Source organism: Ambystoma mexicanum, chromosome 6p, assembly GCF_040938575.1.
Source record: "Ambystoma mexicanum isolate Mex_15411 chromosome 6p, UKY_AmexF1_1, whole genome shotgun sequence".
Taxonomy (NCBI): domain Eukaryota; kingdom Metazoa; phylum Chordata; class Amphibia; order Caudata; family Ambystomatidae; genus Ambystoma; species Ambystoma mexicanum.
The window spans coordinates 1,168,921,521-1,168,947,779 of NC_090935.1; the positions used below are offsets into that span (position 1 = coordinate 1,168,921,521).

At 43.5% G+C, this 26,259-nt stretch overlaps 1 protein-coding gene across 2 annotated transcripts in view; it reads left to right on the forward strand.

Annotated features, from left to right (window-relative positions):
* Positions 1–26,259, forward strand: part of LOC138510274 (guanine deaminase-like) — a 616,035-nt gene that overhangs the window by 70,247 nt on the left and 519,529 nt on the right. For both annotated transcript variants that reach the window (XM_069625806.1, XM_069625807.1), the window contains exon 2: positions 13,825–13,913. In XM_069625806.1, coding sequence (XP_069481907.1) covers positions 13,825–13,913 — 89 coding nt within the window. The remainder of the gene's footprint in view (positions 1–13,824; positions 13,914–26,259) is intronic.

Sequence of the window (26,259 nt, forward strand, 5' to 3'; positions counted from 1 at the left end):
AATGATGTGCCTCTCTTGAACTCCGTAATGTGAATAATTGATGAGGCCCAAATATTAGTGGAGGACCCCCCACTTTATACTATGTGGGGATCTTAATATGCACCTTATGGATCGGGAGGGGGTTGGGTTCCCACCCAAGAGTCTTTATTAGAAAATAGGGCCAAATTAAGGCTAGGCGAAGTTAAAGTCTGTGAACTGGCATTATTAAACGGCCAAATTGACGGAGACATCCCGGCATGTAACACCTGATCAAGGGGATCAAGGGGTAATCAAAGGGCACGCATTGATTACAGCTATGTTTCTCAAAATGTTCTGGCAGATATATCACAATTTAGAATAGTAGAGATGCAGGCCAGTGATCATAACTTGCTCTAAATTACCTGGGGTGTGGACTGCTAAGACAGAAAAGTAGGAGCTTCGGTCCCATTGGATGTCATCTGGGATAAGAACAGACTCAGAATAAACCACAGGAAATACCCATAATAACCAAGAAGTATATTCAGTTCAGATATGACTATCCGGGGGCAACAGAATATGCCTGGATTCTCCAGGTTTATCATGAAGAGCAAGCCTGGGATGGGACAATTGAGTTTAAACCCGGTACATAGATATAACCAAGATCAAATGAGCCTTTAGAGTGGACATGAGAAGGCTAAAAAGGTCAACTTGCGATCCGTCAGGGAGCCTTAGGCGAAAATGGAAGCAAAGATATATATAATTGGCTTAAGGCACCTTCAATTGGAAGCAGAGCATATGTTTAAAATGCTATTCAAAAATAACACCAGACAGCTACGGGAACTATTGAATAACGGAGGAAACTTTAAACCGTCCCTGTTATTGAATCAGGTTCCTGAAGCTAGCTGGGTGAGCCATTATGCCAAGTTGTTTGCAAGAGGGGAAGATGTTTTCCTATTGGAAACCGCAAATATGAGTGGAAGCTACGTCTGTGGCATGAACTCTCTATGTGGAACTATCCCCCAGACTTGGTAGAGGCCATCAGGCTACTATATTCAGACATATTGATTCAGGTGAGGCTTTCCGCAGAGGGGGTGCTCTCAGAAACGATTAAGACATTTAGAGGCTGCTCATTAGCGCTGATCCTTTCAACCTCTATATGTTGGATTTGAGAGAGAACCGACTTGGGATTGGTGCATTTCCCCTCCCCACCCCAAATTTGGCGAGCTAGAACTAGCTTAGAGCTACCTTAGGTCCTAGATGCAAACGATCTGGTCCTAATTGACCAGACGCCAGTCAGGCTTCTCCAACGTAGACTATATGGCTTTGTTGCCTATTTAAAAGCAAACAATATGAGGGTTAACGCAAGTAAGTTGAAAATCCTCATAATGTCCTCTGTGAAAAGAAAGTCTAAGGGCGCATAGTCTTGGAGGGGTGGGGCAGGAACCCTTAGAAAAGGTTGACACAATAGTATATCTAGGTACCTTAATTAATCAATAAAACCTGGATGAGAGAGCACATCTACTAATGCTGCGGGGAAAGGCGGGAAGACTTGCAATCCAGGCGAGTGTCCTGCATAAGACATTTTGTAACCTTCTTGGTACTTGCCATATGGATGTTCTACAAACAAAAAGTAGTTCAAATACTCATGTATGGGGCCGAAGCCATGCTCAACATATCAGGGAAAGAATGGAGTGGCCTAGAAGGATTATTTTGGAGGAAGGTGCTACGACTTCCTAACTCGCTCCATACGGCATGCATTCGAATCGAGCTAGGATTGCAATCGATGGCTTCCGTGGTAGAATGGAAAGTTATCTCCCTTTACAGGAAATACCTGACTTTAGATAACATTCCAGCCTTTGAAATCCTGAAACAAAGGGAATCAGGCTGGTCAGACAAATGGTTTAGTAAATGGAAGGACCAGGGTAATAACTACTTGAAGGAGTGTAACATATCGTTAGATGTATTAATAAATATTCCACTGAAGGCCAAGAAGAGATTGTTGGAAATTGACTGGATCAACACGGTGCAGTCGCTGGCCTCGTACAAGCTCTCTCTGGCTCTCATGTATGAACAGAGCTCCCGATTGAGTCGGCAGTTACGCGCGAATTGAACGCCGTCCGGAATAGTGGTTCTCCTGTTGATGGTTGTCGATTGACTGGACCGAGTTGTTGATGGGTCCAGTGAGGATTTAGTGCTTGCAATATACCAGTGCACGTCCGACCTACATAACCGTGCAGTCCTCGCACGAGTTGCTCCTTGTGCCACCAGATAGGTGCTCGATATAAATACCGAGACCAGTGGAGGATTAATCCCGTGGGTCCTTTCTCACGACCCTAGGAATTGCTTCTTGGGGATTGAACTTTGGCCCATACAAGTATATAATAGGGCGGAGAAGTGTCCTCCTGCCCAACGTCCTGAAGAAGGTCTCTGACCGAAACACGTGTCGACGCTTTTCTCTAGTAATACGATATCTGGTCAAACATCATACCAGTTATACAATGACACTTGAAAATATGGACTGGGTCATTGCTGAAAAATGTTAACAAACAGCAATAACAAATGTTCTACTAAAAATTAAGCATTGGGTATTACTTGATGTTTTTTTAGATAGATTTGTCAGAATGGGGATTGTATGAAGGTATGAAAGAGATGATGAACTGTTGATGTTTTTAGAATTCTTATGTAATTAATGATATATTTTTGTAATAAAACAATTTAAATAAAAGATGATATGTTCTAAATTCTGCCAGAGTTAACCCGTTTCACTGATCCAACTTATAGTTTTTCGCTGAACAGAGAGGGATACATCAAGTTCCAGGGTACTTGTAAAAATTCCCCTGTGCCCACTTCAGGGATTTGTTTATGCGTTGTTGCCTAAACATCCTGCCGTCTAGAGAGGTGCTTCGATGAAGAAAACAGATTTTAGCAAATGATGCAAACTGTAGATATTGTGGTGTCCCCCAGGAGATAAAGTCCACATTCCACCTGGTAACTAGCTGCAAGGCATTGGCTGAGGTACGATTGCGATGCCTGGGATCTTTCATTAAACAGACAGAATCGCTATCAGCTAAGGAATGGTGGGCCTGGCTTCTCCTAGGTGAGAAGACTAGTCTAATTCTAGCGACTAGGTATTTTTTAGAACTTGTTCTTAAAACGTAGAAGAGTTGAGAAACAAGGAAAAACTGTTTTTATTTATGGAATTGTTTAAATGTGTACATGATGGAAAATTCCCTACGGGAGCTAACGAATGTGTTTGGATGTTGCGGATTTAGTGTAAAAGGTTTTTTCTTGTAATAAACCACGAACAATAAAAAAAGAAGAAAAAAGTACTGGGGATGGTTCAGGTGACTTCTATACAAAGGGCAGTGCCATGTCCTTACTGTCTCTGCTTCATCAGACTGGGTGGTGGGTCAGGTTACTTCCAGTGTCTATGGGAGCCCTGGATTTCACAAAGGGCCTGTGGAAAATGGCTGATTGCAAAGAGGACATAAATGGGGAGTCAAAAGCTGCCAAGTGGCAGCTTATAAGTGGTGCGGCATCTTCTAGGTGTGGGTTTCAGCAATGTGATCTCCTGCAGTGGGGCTCTGTGGTGCACTAGGGCGAATCAAGCTAAACAAGTGGAGGAAGACTGTAGAATACCCAATCTGCGAATTGCACAGGACAGCCCAGGTTCCTCTCTAAACAGATCCTGAGTGAAACTTACCAGGTTTTGGGACTCCTTTTATAGCTCCTTTCAATACTATCTTGTACCAAAACACACTGGCCTATCCAAATCGAACGCACACTTAACATTGAATATCAAGGACTTTTCAGGTCCAGTATTTCTCTGTGTATCCAAGATGTTGGAATCAATTTTTCGCGCCTTGAAACACTTGTGTATAGGCGTGTTATAAATGCCATATCATATAATATAGTGCTGGGGAATCATTTGGCTTGTCCATCACTTTTCTTCCAGTGACTTTTATTGTTAGGTCCTCTTAAAACCGTGACTCAGAATCTAGACCTCTATTTTGATGATAAATGATTCTGGGAATCAAGCCAACGGTTAGAAAAGCCAGAAGCACTTCCTGAGATTTGGCTCCTGTGGAGGTGCACCACGTGCTGAGGATCCCCATAACACTGACTCCTCTTCAGGGAGTCTAGCTGCTTCTAAGAAGCCCAACAAAGTTACAACCAATCTGCAAGGACACTGGGGCTCATTACAAGTTTGGTGGTATCTCAGTAGTAACACCACCGAGATACCACCAAATGGTATTACCAGTACAGGCACTTGGTCCGGTAGTATTACTGCCAGAGGTATTACCTCCAGCTGTTTTACTGCCAGATTACAAGTGGGGCTTTGGCAGTGTGAATCCCTATGGTATGGAGTTCACAGGCAGTATTACTTCCATCTGGCAATTCCACAGGAGGTAATACCGCAAAACTTGTAGTTTGGTGGTGTGGACAAAAATGGAGGTAAACGGAATTACCTCCACTTTTTTCCTCACACACCGCCAAACTCGTAATGAGGCCATTTTCCCCATTCCACGCCCAAGATTTCAGGAGAGTGCTGCTGAGTTGATAGCATTTGCCACGCTTGTGCCTAGTCAGCAGTAGAAAACACAGTTTTGCTGTGCAGTGGAGAACTGAGAGCCCCAATATCTGCCTCTTCCCACAGCAGTGGTGATCAGCAGGAAACAGTGAGGAGATCAGTCACCCAAAGCTAAACCCCACTAGGGTGTGGCCTAGATACCTTGAGATACAATATTTGGAATATCTGTATTTTGCCATCATTTGTATGGACTGAAATGTACTTAGGAGGTCATTACAACCCCGGCGTTAAGGGTTAACGACGGCGTTAACCCTTAACGCCGGATTCCCACTTTAACGCCTGCTTTTGGCAGGCATTAAAGTCCATGGCGCTAACCCGCCATGGTGCTAATTACGCTGCCGTAATTTACGGCGGCGTAATTAGCGCCTTCCCCACTCCCATTATGCCCTATGGGGCAAAAATGGGAATGGGGAAGGGAAAATGGGAAATAGGGATTTACCGCCCCACTCACCTTGGAATGGGGCGGTAAATCCGCCATCCACCATGGTGTAAACTTAGTTTACACCATGGTGGTAAAGTTGGTGCACTTAGCACCAAGGTTGTAATGACCTCCTAAGTCTTTTTTGGTATATCAGGCCTGAGTTCTGAAGAAATGTTGGCAGACAGCGAAGGAGGTCCTGGCAGGTGGTGCATGGTGCAGATGGAGATGCTGGAAGGCACTGCAGAGTACATACAGAGATGTTGGCAGGTAGTGCAGGGTTCAGGTTGGTGACAAAGGCTACAGGAGGAAATGAGAGGTAGACCAGGAAGCAAGGGAGTGACTGAGATATTTATGGCAGAGTAGAAACTAACGATGGCAAGAAAGAAAGAGTCCAGGAGCATGAGGAGGTCCCCCCTCGAGGGCTGAAGACAGGATGAAGGGAAATTGGGTAAGCAGAGAGACTTTATCCGAGGGTAAACAGTGAGCCAGGAATACAAATCAGAGAAGGTATTCAGGAGCAGGCAACAGGCAAAACACAACATAAGCCTCCGATGAGGCTGGAGTGAATGAGACGTGACCACTGCCACATATTTTGGGTTGTTATGGAAAAGGAGGCTACATCAATCCCATTCATAGCTTCCTGCATCTTTCGGTGGATCGTGTGTGCAGTCAGTCCCGCTGGATCTCACAGTTGTCTGTATGCTGAAGTAGTCAGGCTGTGCCCATGTGGCGGCGTTCCCCTGCTACTTCTTCCCGTGTAGTACCCATGGATTCCCAAGGCATGGGAGGCTAGGCGCCAATGTGAAAGAAATGCCATGTGAGTGGCAAAGAGTGGGTGAGGGTGGTGAGAGGCCTGACACGAAGTCTGTTGCCGTGCCTGCTCCAACACTGAAGGCAAGTGTGATATATTTTTTGCTGAGAAATTGTCTTTGGTCAGCATTTATTTCATGGCTATTTCCATTGACAAACCATCTCGATGGAGAAGAAAATAGACCCGCCTGAGGTGCCTACTTGATAAGTAGTAGATTAGATTAGACAGATGGACCATTTGCCTGTATGCCCTTTGTCTGTCTTGGATCTTCAAATTGTGGCCTGCAAGGTGCTCTTCATGAGTATTATGTCTAGGAATAGTACGCTCTCACCTCCATCAGTATTGGGGAGGGGGGCTACCTGGACTGCCGCTCTGAAAGCCCTGAAAAAAGACAAGGTGATTGAGGCCCAAAATCGATTGCACTCCTATTCGGACCCACAGACGGTTCTGTCAGTGCTTTGAATTAATCGAAAATCAGTTGGTTGTCTGGTGACTTAAATCAAAGGTGTTCTTAAGAAATGGCCTTTAATAGATCCATACTCCATCACCTAGCTTGGAAATGTGTATGACAACTGCCAAGTGGACTTCTGTCCAGAAATTGATTTTTTATTTCCAAAACCTTTCCCCTCCGTCGCACAGTAAAAACTGTCAAAATATTTACAGTACTGTGAGGGACCAGATATGAGAGGCGGACACAAAGTCGTAATGTTTTCAACATCAGACATCTTTATTAAACAAAAAGCGTTGGATGAAAGCCTCTCTGTCCCTATTCTAAAGACAGTTTCCCTACCTAGAAAACTAAAACTAAGGATCAGCACTAGTTGTTCCAACTTTTCCCACACTGACATCTCATGCGTGCAAATTTGTACAGGTTCTGCCTTTTATATCTTCATTATTATTCATTTGCTTGGGGTAATGCTTGTTCCAATTTTCACCACACCACCATCTCATGCATGGAGACTTGCTCAAGCCCTGTCTTTGTATCTCACTGGGTCAGTATTCAAATGACTTTATCTGTTCATATGCCTGTTGGTACGGCCAGGGGTCCCCAATGGCTCAAGGCAGACTCACTGGTTTATTGAAGACTCTCCAACCCGTGGCACACCGTCACGGTGAAGCTACCACTCAGGGACAACCTCCCCTGCAGTGCAGCCCTCCTTTCAGCACTCCGGGCAGCTCTGCCTTCACCCGTGAGTACGACCGCTGCTCCTCTGCACAACCATACTCCCAGCAGCTCAATTTTCGCTGCCGGGTCTCCGACAGTTCTCTCTCTGTGCCTGCAGTGTCCCTTCTGGCCTTGTGCCACCCAGGTATGGAGCGCTTGTGGACATCCGAGTGGAAGTGCCTGCTTCGCCCAGCATGGCCCTTCTCCGTACTGCTGTCTGCTTCGGCTCTGTTTCCCCAATCTCTGGCTTCTCTTCCTTCTTCTCTGGTTCTCCTGTTAAAGTCTTTTTGCAATTTAAAAAATATTATGCAAGACAGACAAAGATGCAAATCAGGATCCAATGCATTTCAGACTATTGTCCTTGATCAGGGAAATCTGGGTAAATAGAAAAAACCCTTAAAAGTATCTCTTTCTTTTGACAGTGTAAACCCTTAAAAAATGAATAATGTCAAAATGTAGAATAAAGGTTGCGTCGAGTTATGCAGATTTGGCGTTCTTCTTGAAAAAGCCTTCCAGCCTACATACCTAGGAAGCTGAAATGGGTGCATGGATCCTCAAATCTCAAGCAGATGTTTCTCTTCCCCAAAGGTCTTACCCCACCCAAAACCCTTAGCACTTACCTTATCCTAATGAGTGGAGTCTCTAGATTACCCCTACCCTCACCTGCCATTGCCTAGATCCTTGTGGTACAATGTATCGATTTGAGAGAGTGACAGAGAGATGTGCACACTAGACAGACAGAGGGATTGGGAGAGGCAATATGAGAAGGCAGGGTCGGACCTGGGCATACAGTTGTCTCGGGCACCAATGAAAAAGTGGCCCATAGTTAATTCATTCCTTTTGTTACACCGTTTGTGACAGGCCGTTTGAGTAGTACCCAAAGGGGAGTTTTTTGATAAAATGTGATGCAAATCTTGCATTTAAAGAATATTTATTCAGTAACACTGGTCAAAAGTACTAGCCTATGATAAGGTACAATTGACCTGTGTGCAGGAAGCTGGTGGTATGGGTGAGGGGTTGACACCATGTTGTTAACCAGGTTTAAGATCATTTTCATGTGTTGCTATAACCTTTAATGCTTTGTGATGACTTTCAAACCTTGTTCATGCTTTGCTTTGCCATGTTATGTTCTGCTACATGTGGTTTCGGGTTTGTCTGCCCTTCTTTCCCAACCTGCCCATAGAGTTCTCTGGCTGCCTCGTCACCAGCACACCCACATTCTATGTTACAACACACACTGCACATACCAACAAAACCCCCCAAACATGCAAAGTTAACGACCATCCCAACAGACATCAACCATCAAACACAACACCTCTACAACCAAGTTACATACCACTGGCCAGGCCAATGCATCCAAGCACCTTAGGTACATGTAGCTCCCCTTTGGACACAAATGCTATATGCTTTCGACACAGAACACCTAGAAACTGACCCACACACAGAGCTTGGTACTTCTGGTTTGCATGTATCAACACAACAGCAAATATTTCTGGCTTTTTCTCCTCTCTCATCACTAACCTCATCCCCTGCCCTTCCTTTCAGGTCCGCCAGCATGCTGGGCCCTATGCAAATGGCAGCAGAGCACAATATAAATTGCAATAACATAATATAACATATTTTCTGGAGACTTCTACAGTGCCTATAACATTTGCAACAGTGTTAGTGCTATTATTCTTTTGATTTAGGACATTTATTTTCATTATAATAAAGTAGTCTGAATACTCACTTAAGTTGTATATATCCCACATAGATTAGAAGTATGAAAGAATGCCATCTGGTGAGGATGGAATATTCAAAGTTTTTTTTATTTGGATTAATATAAAATGATGCGAGTAATTCTATTTCTGAAAGGGAGGTCTGCTAATCAGACACCTCTTTCATAAATTCTTCATGCTACAAATTATAATGCAAACATTTTCCTTTGCTGGGACAGCCTCCTTGTGCCCTTACCATCAGCACTGCAGTGGCACAGAACAGATTCAAAGGTCACATGTGCATTACTGACAGCTGCTGAAACATGAAGGTCCTAAAGGAGGAATTTGCCTTTTTTATTTTCTTCACCTCTTTTTCCAAACTTAATAAATGTATGCTTTAGTTAGACTGGTGGAACATACATCTATACATATAAGACATGCCTGGGTGAGGCATGGTGACTACTAAAACCACACAATTTTACAGACACTGCAGTTTGGTATCACACTATTGTCAGCTTTGTGAGAAGGGCAAAGCTACGACAGGACTGATGAGTTAGAATATGGTCCGACTCAATCCACTACAGCCATGGGGGACAATGGCCAGCATCCTGACCCTTTGGTTCTACTGTAGGAAAGGTAACACCTTCCCCCAGGACACAGGAACACTCCCCAAGAGATCTCATGTGAACTTGTGCCAAAAAGGCAGCACTGGCATAACAAGGCCCCACTCACATGTCAGTGCTGAGCACTAGAGTCCTTTTGAAGTCATCAGGCTTTTGAAAGGGGCAGAGTTAGTGTAGCCATAAAGGAGAGGAGGGCTAAGAGAAGGGTTTAATTATCTTGGTTTCTGTTAGGGCCATCTTACTATTGATTTTCCCTCCTTTTCTGGCAGCCAAGACACTTTGGTTGTGATGTCACAATGTAAAGGGCACAAGCTCCAATAACAGGGACTATCCTTACAGCAGGTTTGCTTTGCAGCAATCTCCTGTTACATTTTGCCTTTACACAGAAGGGGGAAGGACCCCCTATAGGTGCCAGCCACGATTCCTGGAGTGGGAGTGGAAGTACAGAACAGAAAGAACAAATCCGAACCAAAATGACTCACCTTGTCCTGGATCCTTAGATTGGGACTCCCAGCAAACCAGAAGTCCAGAAACATCTTGGAATCCTGTTTCTGATACATCTTCAAGCCAGATAGACTGCATTCAATGCACGTTGAGCAACCCTTGAACCTGTTGTGCTGCATTTGGCACTCTATGAACCTTTGTACCCCTTGCTGCATCTCAAGCCCTTCAGATTCTGGAACAAATCATTGCCCCAGATCATCTCAATCAACCTGGTCATTGGCTCGACCTTTGTGGGAAAAATGTATTCAAGTGCCAACATGACCTGCTGGAAGTCATCGACACGCCATCGCAAACAACAACTTGACATAGCAGTAGCCCCATCTCGCTGCCAACTCAACCGCTGTCTCAAACCATTGGAGATATCATCTCAGTGTCTCCAATGCTGGCTTGACTCATCAGGAGCCTACATTTTGTAACTGAATTGGCCTTGGGTGGGATTGCAAAAAGCCGAGCTAGATGCAGGCGAGCCCCAATAACAAGAATAACAAGAATAAAGGTACTCTTAAGAGGCCCTGCCCCACTGGTCCACTTTTTCAGACAATATGACTTTTAAGCTTTAACCTTTCTATGTAGTTCTTCAGACATATCCTTGAAGAGTGACATTGTTGACTTTCTATTGTGTGAACACCCCTGCTCATTTACGCAGAGAGCAGTTTCACAAAAGTCTGTATTCTTTGTGTTTGTTTTACACGGGTAGGTTTTTCTAGTGTTTTCTAATTAGTTGTTTGCATTTTTATTGCATGGTTGAAAGTCTATGTCCCTGATTCATAGAATATTTTGTGTGCTGATAATTTTGCACTTTTCAACTCGACAAACTCCTTTTACATATTCATGGATCAGACTTTGCGTGACTTTCCGTGACTTTGCGCAGGTCCATCACGACTTTGCGTGCAGTCGAACGCTTTGTGAGACACACCGCACAAAGTGTGCGATGGGCCAGCGCAATTCAACGAATAGGGGGCTGAACAGGCATATTCCCAATTCTCCCCGCAAAATGACGAAGAACAAGGGCATGTTGAGGGAAGCCCACGCAAAGAAATTGTACACACAGTCAAGCGCAAACCTAACTGAATTCATGGATTACAACTTGCAACTTCACGTCCGGAAAAGTCACATGCAAACCTTGTGATCTTACTGCCACATGATAGGAGACACAAAGTGCAACGTGCAAAGGAACCAATGCACAAAGGATACTCAGACGATGGTGTGCGTATACACGTTTCTGAATCTTCATCACACACTCATTGCAGTCCATGTGCAAAATCACGTTTTCAATGTTTGCAAATGCATTACTTCTATAACTGTCACATGGGTTAGGGCCCCACTGTGGATGTTTAGCCTACAATCATCACTTGTGAACTTGTTATTCTGTAGCTTTATCCCACCCAAAGCATAGCCACCCAGCCACACACATCTGCAATCACCCACAACCTGCTCTCATATCATGCTGCACATCTGAAACTCAAATGCTGCATATTCACATGACTGATTTTTCTGTCTGGCTGTACTCATTATCCGTCTCCTTGACATGCACACTCTCTGACAGCCTTCACATGACCCAACCACATGCCTGTTCTGCTTGTGTCACTTGGGTGGCACCCCCTACCTACCTTACCCGACTACCTTCCTTCCTTCCTTTCTACAGGCTACTATCCACACACACATTATACATGACTCAGTACAATCTGTGATGTTTCAGACTTGGGTCCTCCAAGGGCATTCACCTACAGTGCTTTGAGGCCATTGCAATGGCACATGGGCACATTGATACGTAACATTGCATTCCTATGTCACATGCACATGGTGTGGTCACAGTGTATCTGGTGCTGCATTATGCTGTTGTGTTGATGTGCAACTGAGTGTGATGTACCAGGGAGTCCTATGATGAGCTACAGACATGGATTCTGCAGCAGTGCTCCCAGTTGTGCAGTTTAAAGGAGGATATGTGGCTGGGGTGCTTCATGTTGGAGGCAGATGGTGGAGTTGATGTAAGTTGTTCAACATTGGACTGGTAGGGGTGTAATCTAGCAGGGCCTGCCTGGGGTAGTGGGCGGAGGTTAGGGATGTGTGGGGAGGGGGGTGTTCTGGCAGGAGGCTGCCTGGGGGTTGTGGTGGAAGTCAGGAGGGTGAGCGGAGGGGTGTACTAGCAGGGGGCTCCATGACATTGTGGCATAGCTCAGGGTGGTGTGGGGAGGGGGATATACGGGCAGGGGGCTGCCTGGGAGTTGTGGTGGAGGTAAGGCGGGTGTAAGGAGGGGGTGTACTGGTAGAGGGCTGTCTGGGGGTTGTGGCAGAGGTGAGTGGGTGTGGTGGGGGGTGGCAGGACTTGACAGGGCAGCCTGGGGTTTTTGGCAGAGGTCAAGAGGGTGCGGGGAGGGAGGGTGTACTGGTAGGGGACTGCGTGAGGGTTTAAGCAGCTGCCTGGGGGATTTTGGGGGTGTGGCAGATTTGAGGGGACTGCTATGACTTAGGGGTGAAGGCCAGCTGTTTAGGTGTCTTGGAACTAGGGGTGATGCCATGCATTTTTGCTGGGGTGCTACCTTGAGTTGCGTGGGGACTTCACACAGTTTTGCCAGGGTGCTGCCTTGAGTTGCATGGGGACGGCATGCAGTTTCGCTGGAGCGCTGCCTTGAGTTGCATGGGGATGGAATGCAGTTTCGCCGGGGCTCTGTCTTGAGTTACTCGGTAACGGCACATAGTTTTGCCGGCATTATGCCTTGAGTTGCATGGGGATTGCACGCAGTTTTGCCAGGGTGCTGTCTTGAGTTGCGTGGGGACGGCATGCAGTTTCGCTGGAGTGTTGCCTTGAGTTGCGTGGGGATGGCCTGCAGTTTTGCCAGGTTGCTGGATGATGGGGAAAAGGTAGGCGCAAAGGTTGATATTTGGCGCTAGTTTTTGAATGTGTGGGGGCGTGCAGTGGGCGTTTCAGACGCAACTCGATTTTCTTTGCGCCTCAGGTTACTTTGCTCTTTGACATCCATGAATATGCGGAACACACAAAAAACATTTGCGGGCAAGTAGGCACAAAGTTGTTTTAGGTGCTGAGTACTTTGCTTGGACTTTGCACTTTTTTCTATGAATCCGACCTCTATCTTTATGGAACCTCAATTGGACATTCTTTTATGGCCCTCGGCCTGCGCTACCACACAAGCTGAAGGAGGTATGCCTTTCTGGCTGTGGCTGCTTCATCTTTATGAATGGGATAACTGCTGTTTGTAGTAGTATGGGGTTGAGTCGGTGGTTTAGCCACTACTCACCTCTGCACTCCTGCAGAGAAGTAGTCCTTTTGTTACAAGGAGAATGGTGGATTTCTGTGTACCCTCCAAGTTCCAGGTAACATCTTTTATGCCTTTCGGCCGTCAAAAGGTCAAAACATGGATCTAATTAATTAAACCGTGCCTTATTATTATGCTATTTACGTATACATAATACATGCTTGTTTTCTCTCTCAGTATGTTACAAGAATGAACCAATAGGTGGAAACTTTGCCGTGGCCGAAGGGATTAATAATTTCCAGTGGAATTAGTTGTATACTGACATAATTGTGAGTGCTTTGAAACAAAGGTGTAACTTGTCCTAAAACCTTATTAGTAGTAAAAGCAAATATCTGCCTACCAAACAGTAATGTAGCGTGGGTTTGCCGAAGGGCATGAGAGGTGTGCGGAGCAAGTCAAAGTATCTCTGGATGGAAGTCCGTCCGCTTGGGTGCCATCTTAGCACCATACACACATTCACTCTCACGTCTCTCTGAAGCTAATGTCTCCATTTTAGTTTGTAATATATGTGTTCAATATTCAACAAAACCATTGCTTGTCTAATACACATTACAAACTATTAACGTCTGAAAAATTACTGGGATCAAAAAGAACGTTTTCCAAATAAATTTCTATGAGGAAAGTTATAGTTGTATCTATTCATTGTGGTTTACCCTGCTCTAATAATAAACATAGCATGTTTTTTTTTAAACAATCATTGAGAGATGAAATGCTATTAAATATGTAACTTGCTAACTACCTTTGCAAAACTGTTTTTTTTCTTCTTATTTTGTATCCAGATTGAATTTTTGGAAGAAGAGAAACAGCAAGAAAAGTTGGCAGAGAAATGGGGGTTCAACGTGTTGGACATAAAGCAACTAAACAATAAGTACATTTTGTTTTGACTTAACCTTAATATTTTTTAAATATTTGTGTCATTTAGTTCTAAATCTCGGTTTCCTGAGGGGCCTGTTTTTCCTAAGCCTCAGACTATTGGTAGATGTAAACATTCCTGTAACTTCAATTTCTGGGACAAGAATTTCTTCATAACAGTTTATTTCAGGTGTGCAACATGTTGGTGTAGGAATTGCAAAGTGATACTGAAATTAGAGATTTGAAGGCGTCCAAAATACGGGCAACTATGGAAGCTAGTAAATTTAATTTAAATCCCAGAAATGCCTGAAACGCGAAACATTCCGACGTTTCTGTACACCAGTGCATAATGATGGTGGGAAGGCTCAAAGCCCCCGATTCAAATCATGATCCAATTCATTCTACAAATGATTAGAGTCAACTTGAATTATTCGAACACCAGAGATGTCTCTCGATTGGATCACAACGTGAGCCTTAAAATACAGGGTGCCTGTGCCTCATTTGTGCCTCGAATTGGTTCGAAGTATTACAACCTTTCTGCTCAAATCAAATTCAAATCACATTCTAATTGATATGATCTTGATACAGGCATATATCAGAAGAACGCTGTATGAAACGAAATACAACCATAATTAAATGAAAGTATAGTAAGAAAAAGATCAAAGAAAAACAGAAAATGTTGCCAAAGGTTTGAGCCAAGTCGAGGGAGGGAACACACATTCTCATCTTGTTGAGCTGTTCGAATCAGGCTTTATATGTTACGAATAATTTCCATTTCCAGAAATTCGTTGATCCATTCAGACGGATGCAAAACAGAATTGTTTAAATAGATTAGAAATCGATGCAAGCAGATGTTCCCATCCATTGTGCCTGTAAGTGGTCTACAAAGACGTTGTCAGAATCACGCTGGAGTGGTAGGTCTTCGTCAGACCTTTTTGTTCTCCTTAGATGTCAGGTACAGTTTCAGGATACCTTGAAGAGAACACTCACCAAACATGCCACCGCAAACCAACTCCTAGACACCTCACACACCTAGGACTCTCACTCAGGCCACTCCCAGCATTCCTACATCATAGAGCCATGTCACTCGCTTGCATCAATGCTCCGTTCTTGGGACACATCTCCTCCCTTCAAGCACAACAACCGACTGGCCATGGCACCCGCGTTCTTCAGAAAGAAAACAGAATGGGCACCTCAAGCAGTACACACACGCAAACAACCCTCCCCCCCTCACCGCCCCCATGGAAACACCAGGGAAACATGCAGAAGTCCTTCAGTGTTCTGGCCCTCCTCAACACGCAAAGGGTAACCTAAGCTAGAGCCACCCATATCTGTCCACATGGTGAAACGCACCAGCACACATGTGGAACACAAGCCTTCCCATCAACTAAGTAATACATAAGGTAGAACCGGAATTTCAGTGAAAATGCAAACACTGTGGAGTTCATTTTCCTATAAATGGAATCTAATGCAGCTTCAATGCACCAGGCTCCCATCACGGCTCATTTTCATGCATTTGTATGATGGACAGGAGGGGCGGATCGTAACTTACCATTCCGCCGCCCGCTTCCTCTCCACCATACCAATCCTACACATTTTTCTGCTGGCAAGGATTGTCATTCTAGCACAAACTTAGTGGGTGCAGGCACGCCTCATAGGAATCCATTGTTATCCCTTAATTCATTTGCTCGACGAAGCGCAAAAGGGTGGCTTACAAGTGTGTACATAGTCATTTTATTCTCCCCTTTTGCAAACCACCATGCAAATGACCACAGGGACCCGTTTACACAAAAGTGTAAACGTACAGGTTCCCGCCACCTAATTACTCCAATGTGAGCTCTGATGCGCACATGGGTGTGCACCTCTCTCCATGTTCAACCAGCAAACATTCCTGAAGTAGCAAACATGTTGTGCATGCTGCCCTGCACCTCTACTACTTATCCAAGATCAAGCACACTACAGTGCCTCTCAGAGCAACAGTGGCGTATCCACGCAGAAATCAATTCCCCACCGAGACACGCAGGGCAAGGAATCACTGGCAAATGCATTGTACATTATGGCATGCACCTCCATTCATGCTCTCTACTAGCCACACGGTAGTACCTCCTAGGGCAAAAGGTATTCTAGCCACTGGAAAAGCATTTCCCACCAAGACATGCAGTATAAACGGGGCTAGCACTCTGACATGGACACGCCTGCACCCAGCCGTGTACTTCTCTCCTGCGGTGCGTCACACTGCCATTTAGGTACGCCTACTCATGCTCAGAATAAAGCGCACCCTACATCGTGTACCTCACTCCTGCAGAGCCTCATGCCTCAAGCTGCCTTTCAGCTCTGGTCTTTGCAGAACAATCTATTCTAAAATGGCACTACTCGTTGTAGGTTCCTTATTCTTGTTCACTGAACTGTTGCACTGTTCACTGTTGCAACCACTCTTTGAGGCATGCAACCATGTAGCTAAGCCTCGTCTGCTCCCGCCCAATGTTCGCTTCTCCTGTGATTCATGGGAAGGAACTTTAGGCCACCTGTACAGTTAAAGCTTGTTTATGCAGCAATGATGTGAAATTATTTTTTATTGACATGATGATTACATTTGTATACATTTGTGATGCAGAAGTTTGACTTTAAGCATTGCATAAATAAAAAATAAAATAAAAAAAGTTAAAGCTTTACTGTTGAAAAGTAAAGTTGGCTTTTAAAAATTCAATTCTAATAGATAAGACGTTAATTCATCATAATTCCTGATATAGCAGAAGCAACATCGCACTTTTAGGTAACCACAGGCAGTGATGCAAACTTACTTTAAGAAAGCAAAAAAATGCTATTTCAAGTTACCAGCCATGCATTAACACGCTTGCTGCCGTTCTATATCAACTGTGCAGCCAAGTATGCTCTGGCGTGGCCCCCAGGTTATGTGAAAACCAACAATTAAAAGATTCAATGCACAATATAAATAAAAACATAACTTCGGCCCTCACTTATAAACCATAATATAAGATATGCATGGATTTCTTAAATAAAAATATTTTTTTAGAAGAATAATATGAAGTAAACCAAACACATATCTACAATTAATGCATTCTTTTTAACATCATTTTTATTGGTTTTATCAAACATAAACAACCAAAATAAAACCAGACAGTGAACAACAAAGTTTCAACAATATCATGTTATGTCCGCCGCCTCCCTGTTACCCCTGCCCCACCCCGAGCCTACTCTACCTCACCACCGTCCATCATTATATCAGAGGGTACCCTTACTTCTGTGCCTATCAAGGACTCATCATCTTCTGGGCAGGTCTGGGCCGACTCAAACAGTGTGGCCACTAGATGTCTCTCCTATTTCATCCCCCCTCTGTTATCTGCTTCACTCCACACCACTGTCTCCGCATCCACCCATTTCTGAAGGTCGTGCCACCACACTCCCACCTTTGGTCTATTGTTAGCTTTACAGCCCATGGCAATTCTGCGCTTGGCAAGTATGTAAGCCAAGTCTTTGAGTTTACTCACATGTTCCAACATGCGCGGCCTAGAAAACCCCCCTACCATGCACGCCCACAAGGATTCCACCTCCAGTTTAATCCCCTTCTCAGTCAAACGGTGGCCCACCTCCCCTCAGAATCTCCTTATTTCCGGGCACGCCCAGAACATATGTATTATTCCTGCGTTGACTTCCCCACATTTAGGACATGTTTGTATTCCGGCATTCTTGAACCGTGCAATCCTCTGAGGGATCATGTACGCCCTGTGTGTAATATATAACTGGATTTGTTGCAATCTTGCTTTCCTGGACACTTTTTTGTTGTATCTCTGGACTCTCCCCCACAACCCATCTTTCATAGATTCCCCGGCTCCGTCTTCCGAGTCTCGCCTCAACTGGAGCACCTCCTTCCCCACCTTAAACATTAGCAGTTCATAGATTCGGGAGACTTCATGGCCTCCGTCTGATACATCGTAAATTGTTTCTATGGCCGTGTCGGGCTGACCCTTCAGTACTATGTCTGACCATGTGCCATTTACCTTTCTCATTAACCTAGCATAAGTGACATACTGTCCCCAGTGTAGACCGGTATCTTCTACCAGTGTGTCAAATTCCACTGCTTTCCCATCCTGCCATATATATCCTAGTGTTGCTATGCCATTCGGTTCCCAATGTATCCGGATTGTTTTCCTCAGTTGCTCGTCTACTCCAGTCAGTGCCACTAACGGCATCTGTGGGGAATATGGGGTCGGATTCTCCATGGCCCGGCAAGCCCTTTGCCAGATCTTCCATCCCAATTCTAACATTCTTGTGTGCCCACTCTGCTGTAATTTCGGCAACCATATCCACTCTCTCAGAAGAATGGGGCACATTCCGCCTTCAACAATCTGGACTCCGTGTGTGCCCACTCTGCTGTAATTTCGGCAACCATATCCACTCTCTCAGGAAGAATGGGGCACATTCCGCCTTCAACAATCTGGACTCCGATTGTTGAATCGTCCGATAACCACCTAGCCACATATTGTAGTTGGCTGGCCAGGAAATAAATCTCGAAGTTGGGCAATTTAGTGCCCCTTGGTCATATGTGTTTTGTAATTTCCATAGTGCTATTCTGTTTCTAGTGTTGTGCCATATGAATCCTCTACACATGCTTTGAAGTTTAACAAAGAATTGCTTGCGTATCATATATGGTATATGCCCAAAAGAGTGCAACAACCTAGGCAGCACCACCATCTTTAACAATGCCACTTTCCCCATCATGGTCAGGGGGAGCTTGGCCCAGAACGTCATACTATTTTCTATGTTAGCTATTGACTTCTCTGTGTTAAATATGTATTCGACCTCGGCCATGTGATATAATCAACCCTCAGGTACCTAAAGGTCTCAGTTTCACATTGTATTTGTAATACCGGCAGTTCCTCTCGTGGTATCCTTCTATATCTACCTATGGGGAATATACAAGATTTCTTGGGATTCACTGTTATGCCAAATACCATCGCGTATCGCTCCATTACTTCTAATATATATTGTAGATTCTCCTCAGGATATCTTAAATATAGCAGCATATCACCGGCATACATTGATATCAGGTGTAGACAATTAATGCATTCTTCAATATCAATATCAAATACATACAAAATAAGTAACTCAATATAAAGAAATTAAGAAACGCATAATAAATTATGCAACATTTTCAATGAAAATATCATAAAAAATTCAAAAGACACACATATGCGAAGGTGGTGCGTAAAAACCACTTAATATATAGAAATCCCAAGCTCACTTTATTAAACGAGGGTTGGGGGTGGTCAGTCACAGAAATTTAGATAAGGGTGTTGCCAAAACTTAAGTAGTGTATATGCTAAAGTAAGTCACACATTGTCCAGATATTCTCAGTAAAATAGGAGAGCAAGAACTATTGTTCTTGACTTGTCTATTGACTTGTCCTTGTTCTCAAGCCCAGGGATCGTATCTCTCTGGCACTGAAATCTCTGCATTGGCTCCCAGTGGCTGCAAGGATTAAGTTCAAAGCCCTCTGCATCATCCACAAGGCCTTCTGGGGTCTGAGGCCTCAATACCTCCAACTCGCTCTTCCTAAGTATCTTCCTTCTCGCGCTCTTTGGTCATCTGCCTCCAACTCCCTCAGGGTCAGTCGCTTCTCCAAGCAACGAGTTGGGGTTGGATCTCTCTCCTCGGCTGGTGTCTCCCTCTGGAACAGCCTCCCTCCCTCCCTTAAACTTGAGAACCATCGCCGGTTCCGGAAACACCTCAAAATCTTTCTCCTTGCTTCTGCCTTCTCTCCTCCTCTGCTCTGCTGACCCCTGTCTGAAACCGGTACTACACTGGCTATCTGGACACCCTTCTGATCCCGGGCCCAGGTCCCTCTCCCATCAGTGTCACACACCTGCACTGCCCACCTGGCAACCTCCCGCACTTTGGGACTGTTCTGTATCCCTTCATTCCACCCATCAGACCTTGATTGATGATGTCCGCACTTACCCTTGCACTTGCCACTTGCTGGTCGCTATTTTATTTATTGTCTTACCTATTCCCATGTACTGCACTTTCCTTCCCTCCCTTCCCACGCACTTGCGCGATCTGAATGACACCTGGCCTAGTAGGTAGTAGGATCATTGTATGTCCCCTTGTTCCCCTCTCTTGCCTCGTCGCGCCTTGAAACACTTGTGTATAGGCGCTTTATAAGTGCCATTTCATATCATATCATATTGTTTTACTTATAATTTCTAAAATAAAGAAAACACCTAGCTTTGTCACAATAAATCATTAAATAATTTAAATGTATTATTCATTGTTATGTTGTTAAAGTAATCAAATTAAGCATTGTTTAAAATGTGCATTTTCTGAAAATTTAACTTTACCTCTATATGTTTTTGTTTTGGACTTCGCCTACTCATAAGATACAGAACATCCACATAAATAAAAACATTTGAAATGACCATGGCACTAATAGCCCCAAATGGCAATGGGGAAGGATTGCCTAAATATGTTCCGGTGGAGGGTGGATCCCTCAGTGATGTTCGTGACGATAATATGAGGGATTTGACACTCAACAGGAGGTTGTGACAGGCAAAGAAAGAAAGTCAGAGGGAGTTGACATTCAACATGAGGGTGCCACAGGTAGAAAACGATGCTGCCACACAATTCAAAGTGCCTGGAAGGGATACCTGGACTAGGCTCTCAGAAGTGGAAACAAACAGCTTGGGTCAGCAAAGTTCTAAACAAAGGGATACTGTATGTTCTGACACCCTCATGGATATGGGGTTTCCCATGTTTGGGGTTGTTGTCCTAGAGTCAATCTTTGAAGAAGACAGAAACATTCCCCTTAATCACTGCAAGGTAGTAACCCGCCTTAGATCTGTCCCAGGTTTGGTAGTAATTAGATCTTCAGATACCAATTTGATTGGTCTGTTTAATGATGGGAGAATGGGGAGATCTAGGGTTAAATTTGCCTACAAGTAATCTGTGAATTAGTTTTAAAGGCCTATGAGGACATTCTAAAAAAAGGCTTCACAGTCCACAAACATTCATTAAAAGCAGTTGAAGGGAGGGATGTAGGAAATGGTTTGAGTAACATGGACTTGTCAATTAGGTGCAATTGGAAGTGTATTGGTTAACACTGATGGGGCGTTGACTAGAGACTGGACTTGGTTGCTTGCAGTATTAGGTCCATCTGCACGGCACCAACCAGGATTCAAATGATAACACATTCCGCTTGTGTTCCGAGAACTCTAGAGGCTTCAACAGCTTTCTTAACCATGAAAAATTGAAATTCCAGAGTGAGTATGATATCATACTACTGCAGGAAACATGACTAATTGAGTCCCCTTGTGTTGTTGGTTGCACAGTATAAGCCCAGAATGCTAAGAAAGCGTGTAGAGGGCACCTGTTTGGAGGGCTTTTGATTGCCACTTGGAACATCCACAAAGGGTAGGGAAGCAAATTGGTTTTTCAGACTGCTTTCTCATGCTTGTGATGGGTTGGGAAGTAGGACTATTAACACCCTGATTATGAATGTATATATGAACCCTATGTTGGATGACATCACAGAAAGTATGAGTGCCCTTGAGGAGATATTGTACAATGCGTCAAGAACGTACCCTTCATCATTGATTATTTTTACACAGGATGTAAACTGCTTGTATTCAAAGTTGCAGAAGCCGTTTTCAGAGATGGAGGGGGCACTGGTTCCCATAACATACTTAAGGGAAAGAAGGGAAAAGGGGATTTGAAAGGAATAATCTTGTGTAATTTAATGGAAAGATGGAACATGATAGTAGCTAATGAAATGTCAAGTGTGGAGGGGGTTCCCGAACTGACTTGGATTGGCTTAACTGCCTTCCAAAACGCTGGATTACATCTTTTACAGTTCCCGAGGCTACAGAGCAGGTGATTTTACATTGTGGAGAAAATTGACCACGTACAATTGGTTGTGAGTTTCTGTTTAACAGGGCTGTTAAACAATATTAATACTTCTGAATATAAAAATGTAGTGGTACCAGGATTCGTGTGAGCTCAAACCAAAGTAGGGTAAATGCATTTATAGTAATGCATGGTCTAAACGGGATAGGGACTAAGAAAGTTTCATTGCCATCCCCATCGATTTTCTGATACTGTTTTTAACTGGAAGAGTAAGACACAATCTGTGCATCAATGAAAAATAACAGAAATTATGATAGGGGAGGTATGGGACATACATAAATCAGTTCTGCCTCACTTAGAACAGCGCAGGAGTGTGAAAAGAGTGGTTGAGGTCTTCAAGAACTGTCCCAGGTCTCACAAAATAAATGGGTGTATAATAGAAAATCAAATAACAATGCAGTCCATTGCAATAAAAGTTGTGAGGGGAATTTGGCGTTTGTTAAACAATTCAGTCAGATCCCAGCCAAACAGGCAGGCAAATAATGTCATGGAATCTGCCTGGATTAAGCACTAAGCTTGAATATTCACTAGTGATGCGAATCAGAAATGAACATGTGCAGGTAATGAGGAGGCAAAGTGGCTCTGCTCCTTTGACGGGGATGACATTGAGGTAGCCGCTCCACCGACTCAACAGCTCATGGGCATCTGGCTCTGGACGGCATCTCAAATGTCCTCCTAAGAGCGGATCTCTGTACCTGGGCCAAGGTTTATGGAGTAATCTGTTCTCTCTGGTAGTGGAATTATCAATAACACCTCACTCATGGAGTGAAGGAATTATTGTTCCAATCTTTAAGCATGGTGATCGGGGTTCCCCTTTAGCTACTTGCCTATTACCTTGATCGACAGATCGAACAAAATGGGAAGGTACATTTAATAGATGGAATGTCTTTCAGATGGGAATTTTAAAAGGAATAGGGACCATAGCTTGCAGGCTCCTTCTGAGTGTGTCTGTCCTTCATTTAAGAGGGGCTCCTTCTGAGTTTGTGGCTGTCCTTCATTCAAGAGGGGGAAGCCTTGCTTTTTCATATATAGCAGGCCTGGACCTCTCCTCAGCACTTGACAGGTTTGTGACAGCAAAACTTTGGGGGAAACTTGCTGCTGCGAAGGTGGATCCTGGCCCTTCTTAACATGTTGATCTTGCTCCATAGCGACACAATTGTAAGGGTTTGCTTGAATGCAGCAGTATATCTCTCAGGTAGTATCTGGCAGGACATTGACCTGAGTCAGGGATGCATTCTTGTCCGTACACGTTTCAATGTATACATTCTTTGACCTTTGGAGCACAGATCAACAATACCCAAGATTGCCTGCTAGGGTAGGTCACTTAAGGGTTGGCTGCATAGCCTATGCAGATGATATAATCATTTTGGATTATACAAGCCACGGGCTGCAGTGTGGCCTAGATAGAGTCTCCACCTATATGGACCAAAATGGTTTGTTGATTAACCCTGAAAAGTCCAGAATACTAATAGCGAGTAAGAAGAAAAAGATGAAAGAACAGGGTGTGTTATTTAAAGGGAGGAAAATAGAGGTAGTAACAAACGTTAACTACCTGGGCTTTGTAATATCAATCGAGAATAGGAAAAAAAAATATGGCAAATATGGAGATCAAGTTAGCTTCTTTGAAGTCCTTTCAGAAGATCATTAAGAGGAAAAAGTGTGCGTACTCCCTTTTGCCTTTAACATATTTTCATAGGGAAAAGGTTACCCCTTCTGTGCTTTATGGTACAGATCTTCTCTCGTTTAATTACAGGAAATGTTTAGATCATCAGTGGGGAACTATCTAGCTGGAAGTTCTGGGACTGCTGGGGTCAGTCCCTATTAGTATTATACATCTTGAACTTAGTTTACAGTCCTGGTGGTCCATTTACCAGTGCAGATATGTGGGCTGTTGCAGTAAAATTATGGAAGGCACAGTTAATACCTTGTTTGGTGGTATGAAAAAAACGTTTGGTTCAGGGTAATGTGCCAACGTTATTGAAGTTGAAAGGTGAATGTGAACATGACCTGGCAGAGGCTAACATCCAGGGTGACATACCATGGTCCAAGTGTAAAATAAAGATGCGACAATGGGCCAGAATGTGTGATAAAATGGATATCCAAAGGTTATCTCTATATAGAGGAATAACTGCTTAGAACACAAATATGACACATTTATGACCCTAAGTGATTCAATTCCCATCTGAAGAAATTAGGGGAGAGTTTATGAGGTTTCGGCTGCATTCCATACACACATAAGAGATAATAGGGCCTCAATTGGGGATTGTGAAAAAGAAGAGAACCTGTCGGGTGTGTATACTGCCAGAACTTGATTCACTGTACCATTTAGTGGTGAAATGCCCAGCGGTTACAGAAAAAAGGATTTTTCATTTTGAGAGAGTCGTGCACTCAATCTCGACTGTTCTTAGTTGTAATTTGTGCTCTTGACTTACTGAGGGTAGACATATTTCTATTATAGTGGTAATCGTAAGGTTTATTAGGGACATTTTCTACAAAATAGATAGACCAAAGGATACATTCCCTTCATTTAGGATGTGATTTTAATATGATTTTAAATTCAATGATGTAAGCATTTTATTAAAGTGTTACATGTTCGTGAAGTGCATTTATATGATCAATTAAGGGGATTTATACAATTGTTGTTGTATTTTAGGATTATATTTGCTGTATCTTTGAATTAGTATTTATATAAATTTTATGAATTAATTTTCTATTTTTATGATAAATAATTGTGTAAGGTTGCTTTTAAACCAAAAAAAAACATATAATAATAAGAAAAAAATAGCCCCCCCCCCCAGCCCACTCCACACCCAATGCAGGCATCATACACAAAAACATAGCAATCAAAGTAATCTATTCCACAAAAACGTAATTCATGAATGGCCACTAACCTGACCATACCCTTGCCAGTCTTATTCAATCATCATTGAGTACAGCATACTCCGAACCTCTCCAAAAACTATCACTTGACAACCATCATAAAATGAGAGTGGGACCATTCAAGAACCCACCATCTTGACTTATACAAACACTACAGGATGATAGCCAAGCGACAGGTAGATACCTCACCAGATCGGTCTTCCCTATGCACTCCGAACAGAAATTCTCAGGAGTTTCCATAACTAAATCTTCCTTGTTATCTAAAGTGTCGGAAACAAATATTCACCTCACAACTGCAACTCTTCACATAACGAAATTAAACGCTGGGCAAGTTTCAATCTGGCTTTCGCCGTGGCCATGGTACATGAACTGCCCTTCTTCTCATCTGTAATGACATCTTAAATGCAGCTGAATAAAGAGAAACGAGCCTCTGTGTGATGCGCAAGCTGTTGGCAGCATTTGACACAGTAGATCAAGAAGCTCTCCTATTACGTTTACAAGATTACGCCAATATCTTGACCCATGCCATGAACTGCTTCAGTTCCTTCTTACATACAGCAGGTTAGGGTAGGTTCTTTCTGGGCTCATATGAAGAAGGTTGTATTGTAAGGTGACCCAGAGCTCCCATCTATTCCCATTGCTCTTTAACTTTTAATGCTAGTCCACTGTTTTACATTATTTAAAAATATGGACTTTACTTTCACTCATATGATGATGGCACCCAAACATACATCAATATAAAGAGCACTGACATCACTTGTAGCAGGGTAATTTAACTGCTTAGAGGAAGTGGAGTCCTGGATGCCGGAAAATTACCTTCAACTCAACCCGTCTTAGTTACGAATTCATAACGCACTTAAAAACCCAGAGGTTTCTAAACGCGGACCCGGTGATTGAACCTGTTGTTGCTTTGTGTCGTCTTGCTTCCAAGACGCGCACGCTGCCATTGAGCTATCCTCCAGGGATTCTGTTTCAGGTTCCCATATCATTTTCTGAGAAAGTACAGCTCCTACAATCCTATTGACAAAAAGAACTGAATTCGAACTTGCAGATTGACCAACTATTAAGATCTCCCTTTTTCAAACTTAAACTCTTACATAGAGTGTCTTCCTATATTGGGAAAGAGTACCTTTCAGAAGTGTTTGGCTCTCTTATCAACTTGGCTATTAAAATTCTCTCTAAGCATTCCAGGCTTCCTATTAGAGCGAGTGCAAAAAGTCCAGAATTTGTTTCTTTGCTTGATTTTCCAGTTGTCACATTTGGACATAATTTGTTTTTTTTACCATTCATTGCATTGTCTTCTGGTAAGATGTCTTAAATTCAAGGTATTTTGTTTGGCTTTTAAATACCTTTTTGCATCTCCAATCAAAAATCCATCAATACACACCATCCCGTTCATCACGTTGTGAAATAAACTTGCTCAAATCTAATTTCAGACATCGATGAGACTATAGTACCAACTTCCCAACTCCATCAGATCTATCAATATTTCCCAATTTCAGAAAGCCTTGAAATCTTGGATCTTCTGTTAATTCAAAGTCCTCTGCTACAAGTAATTTATG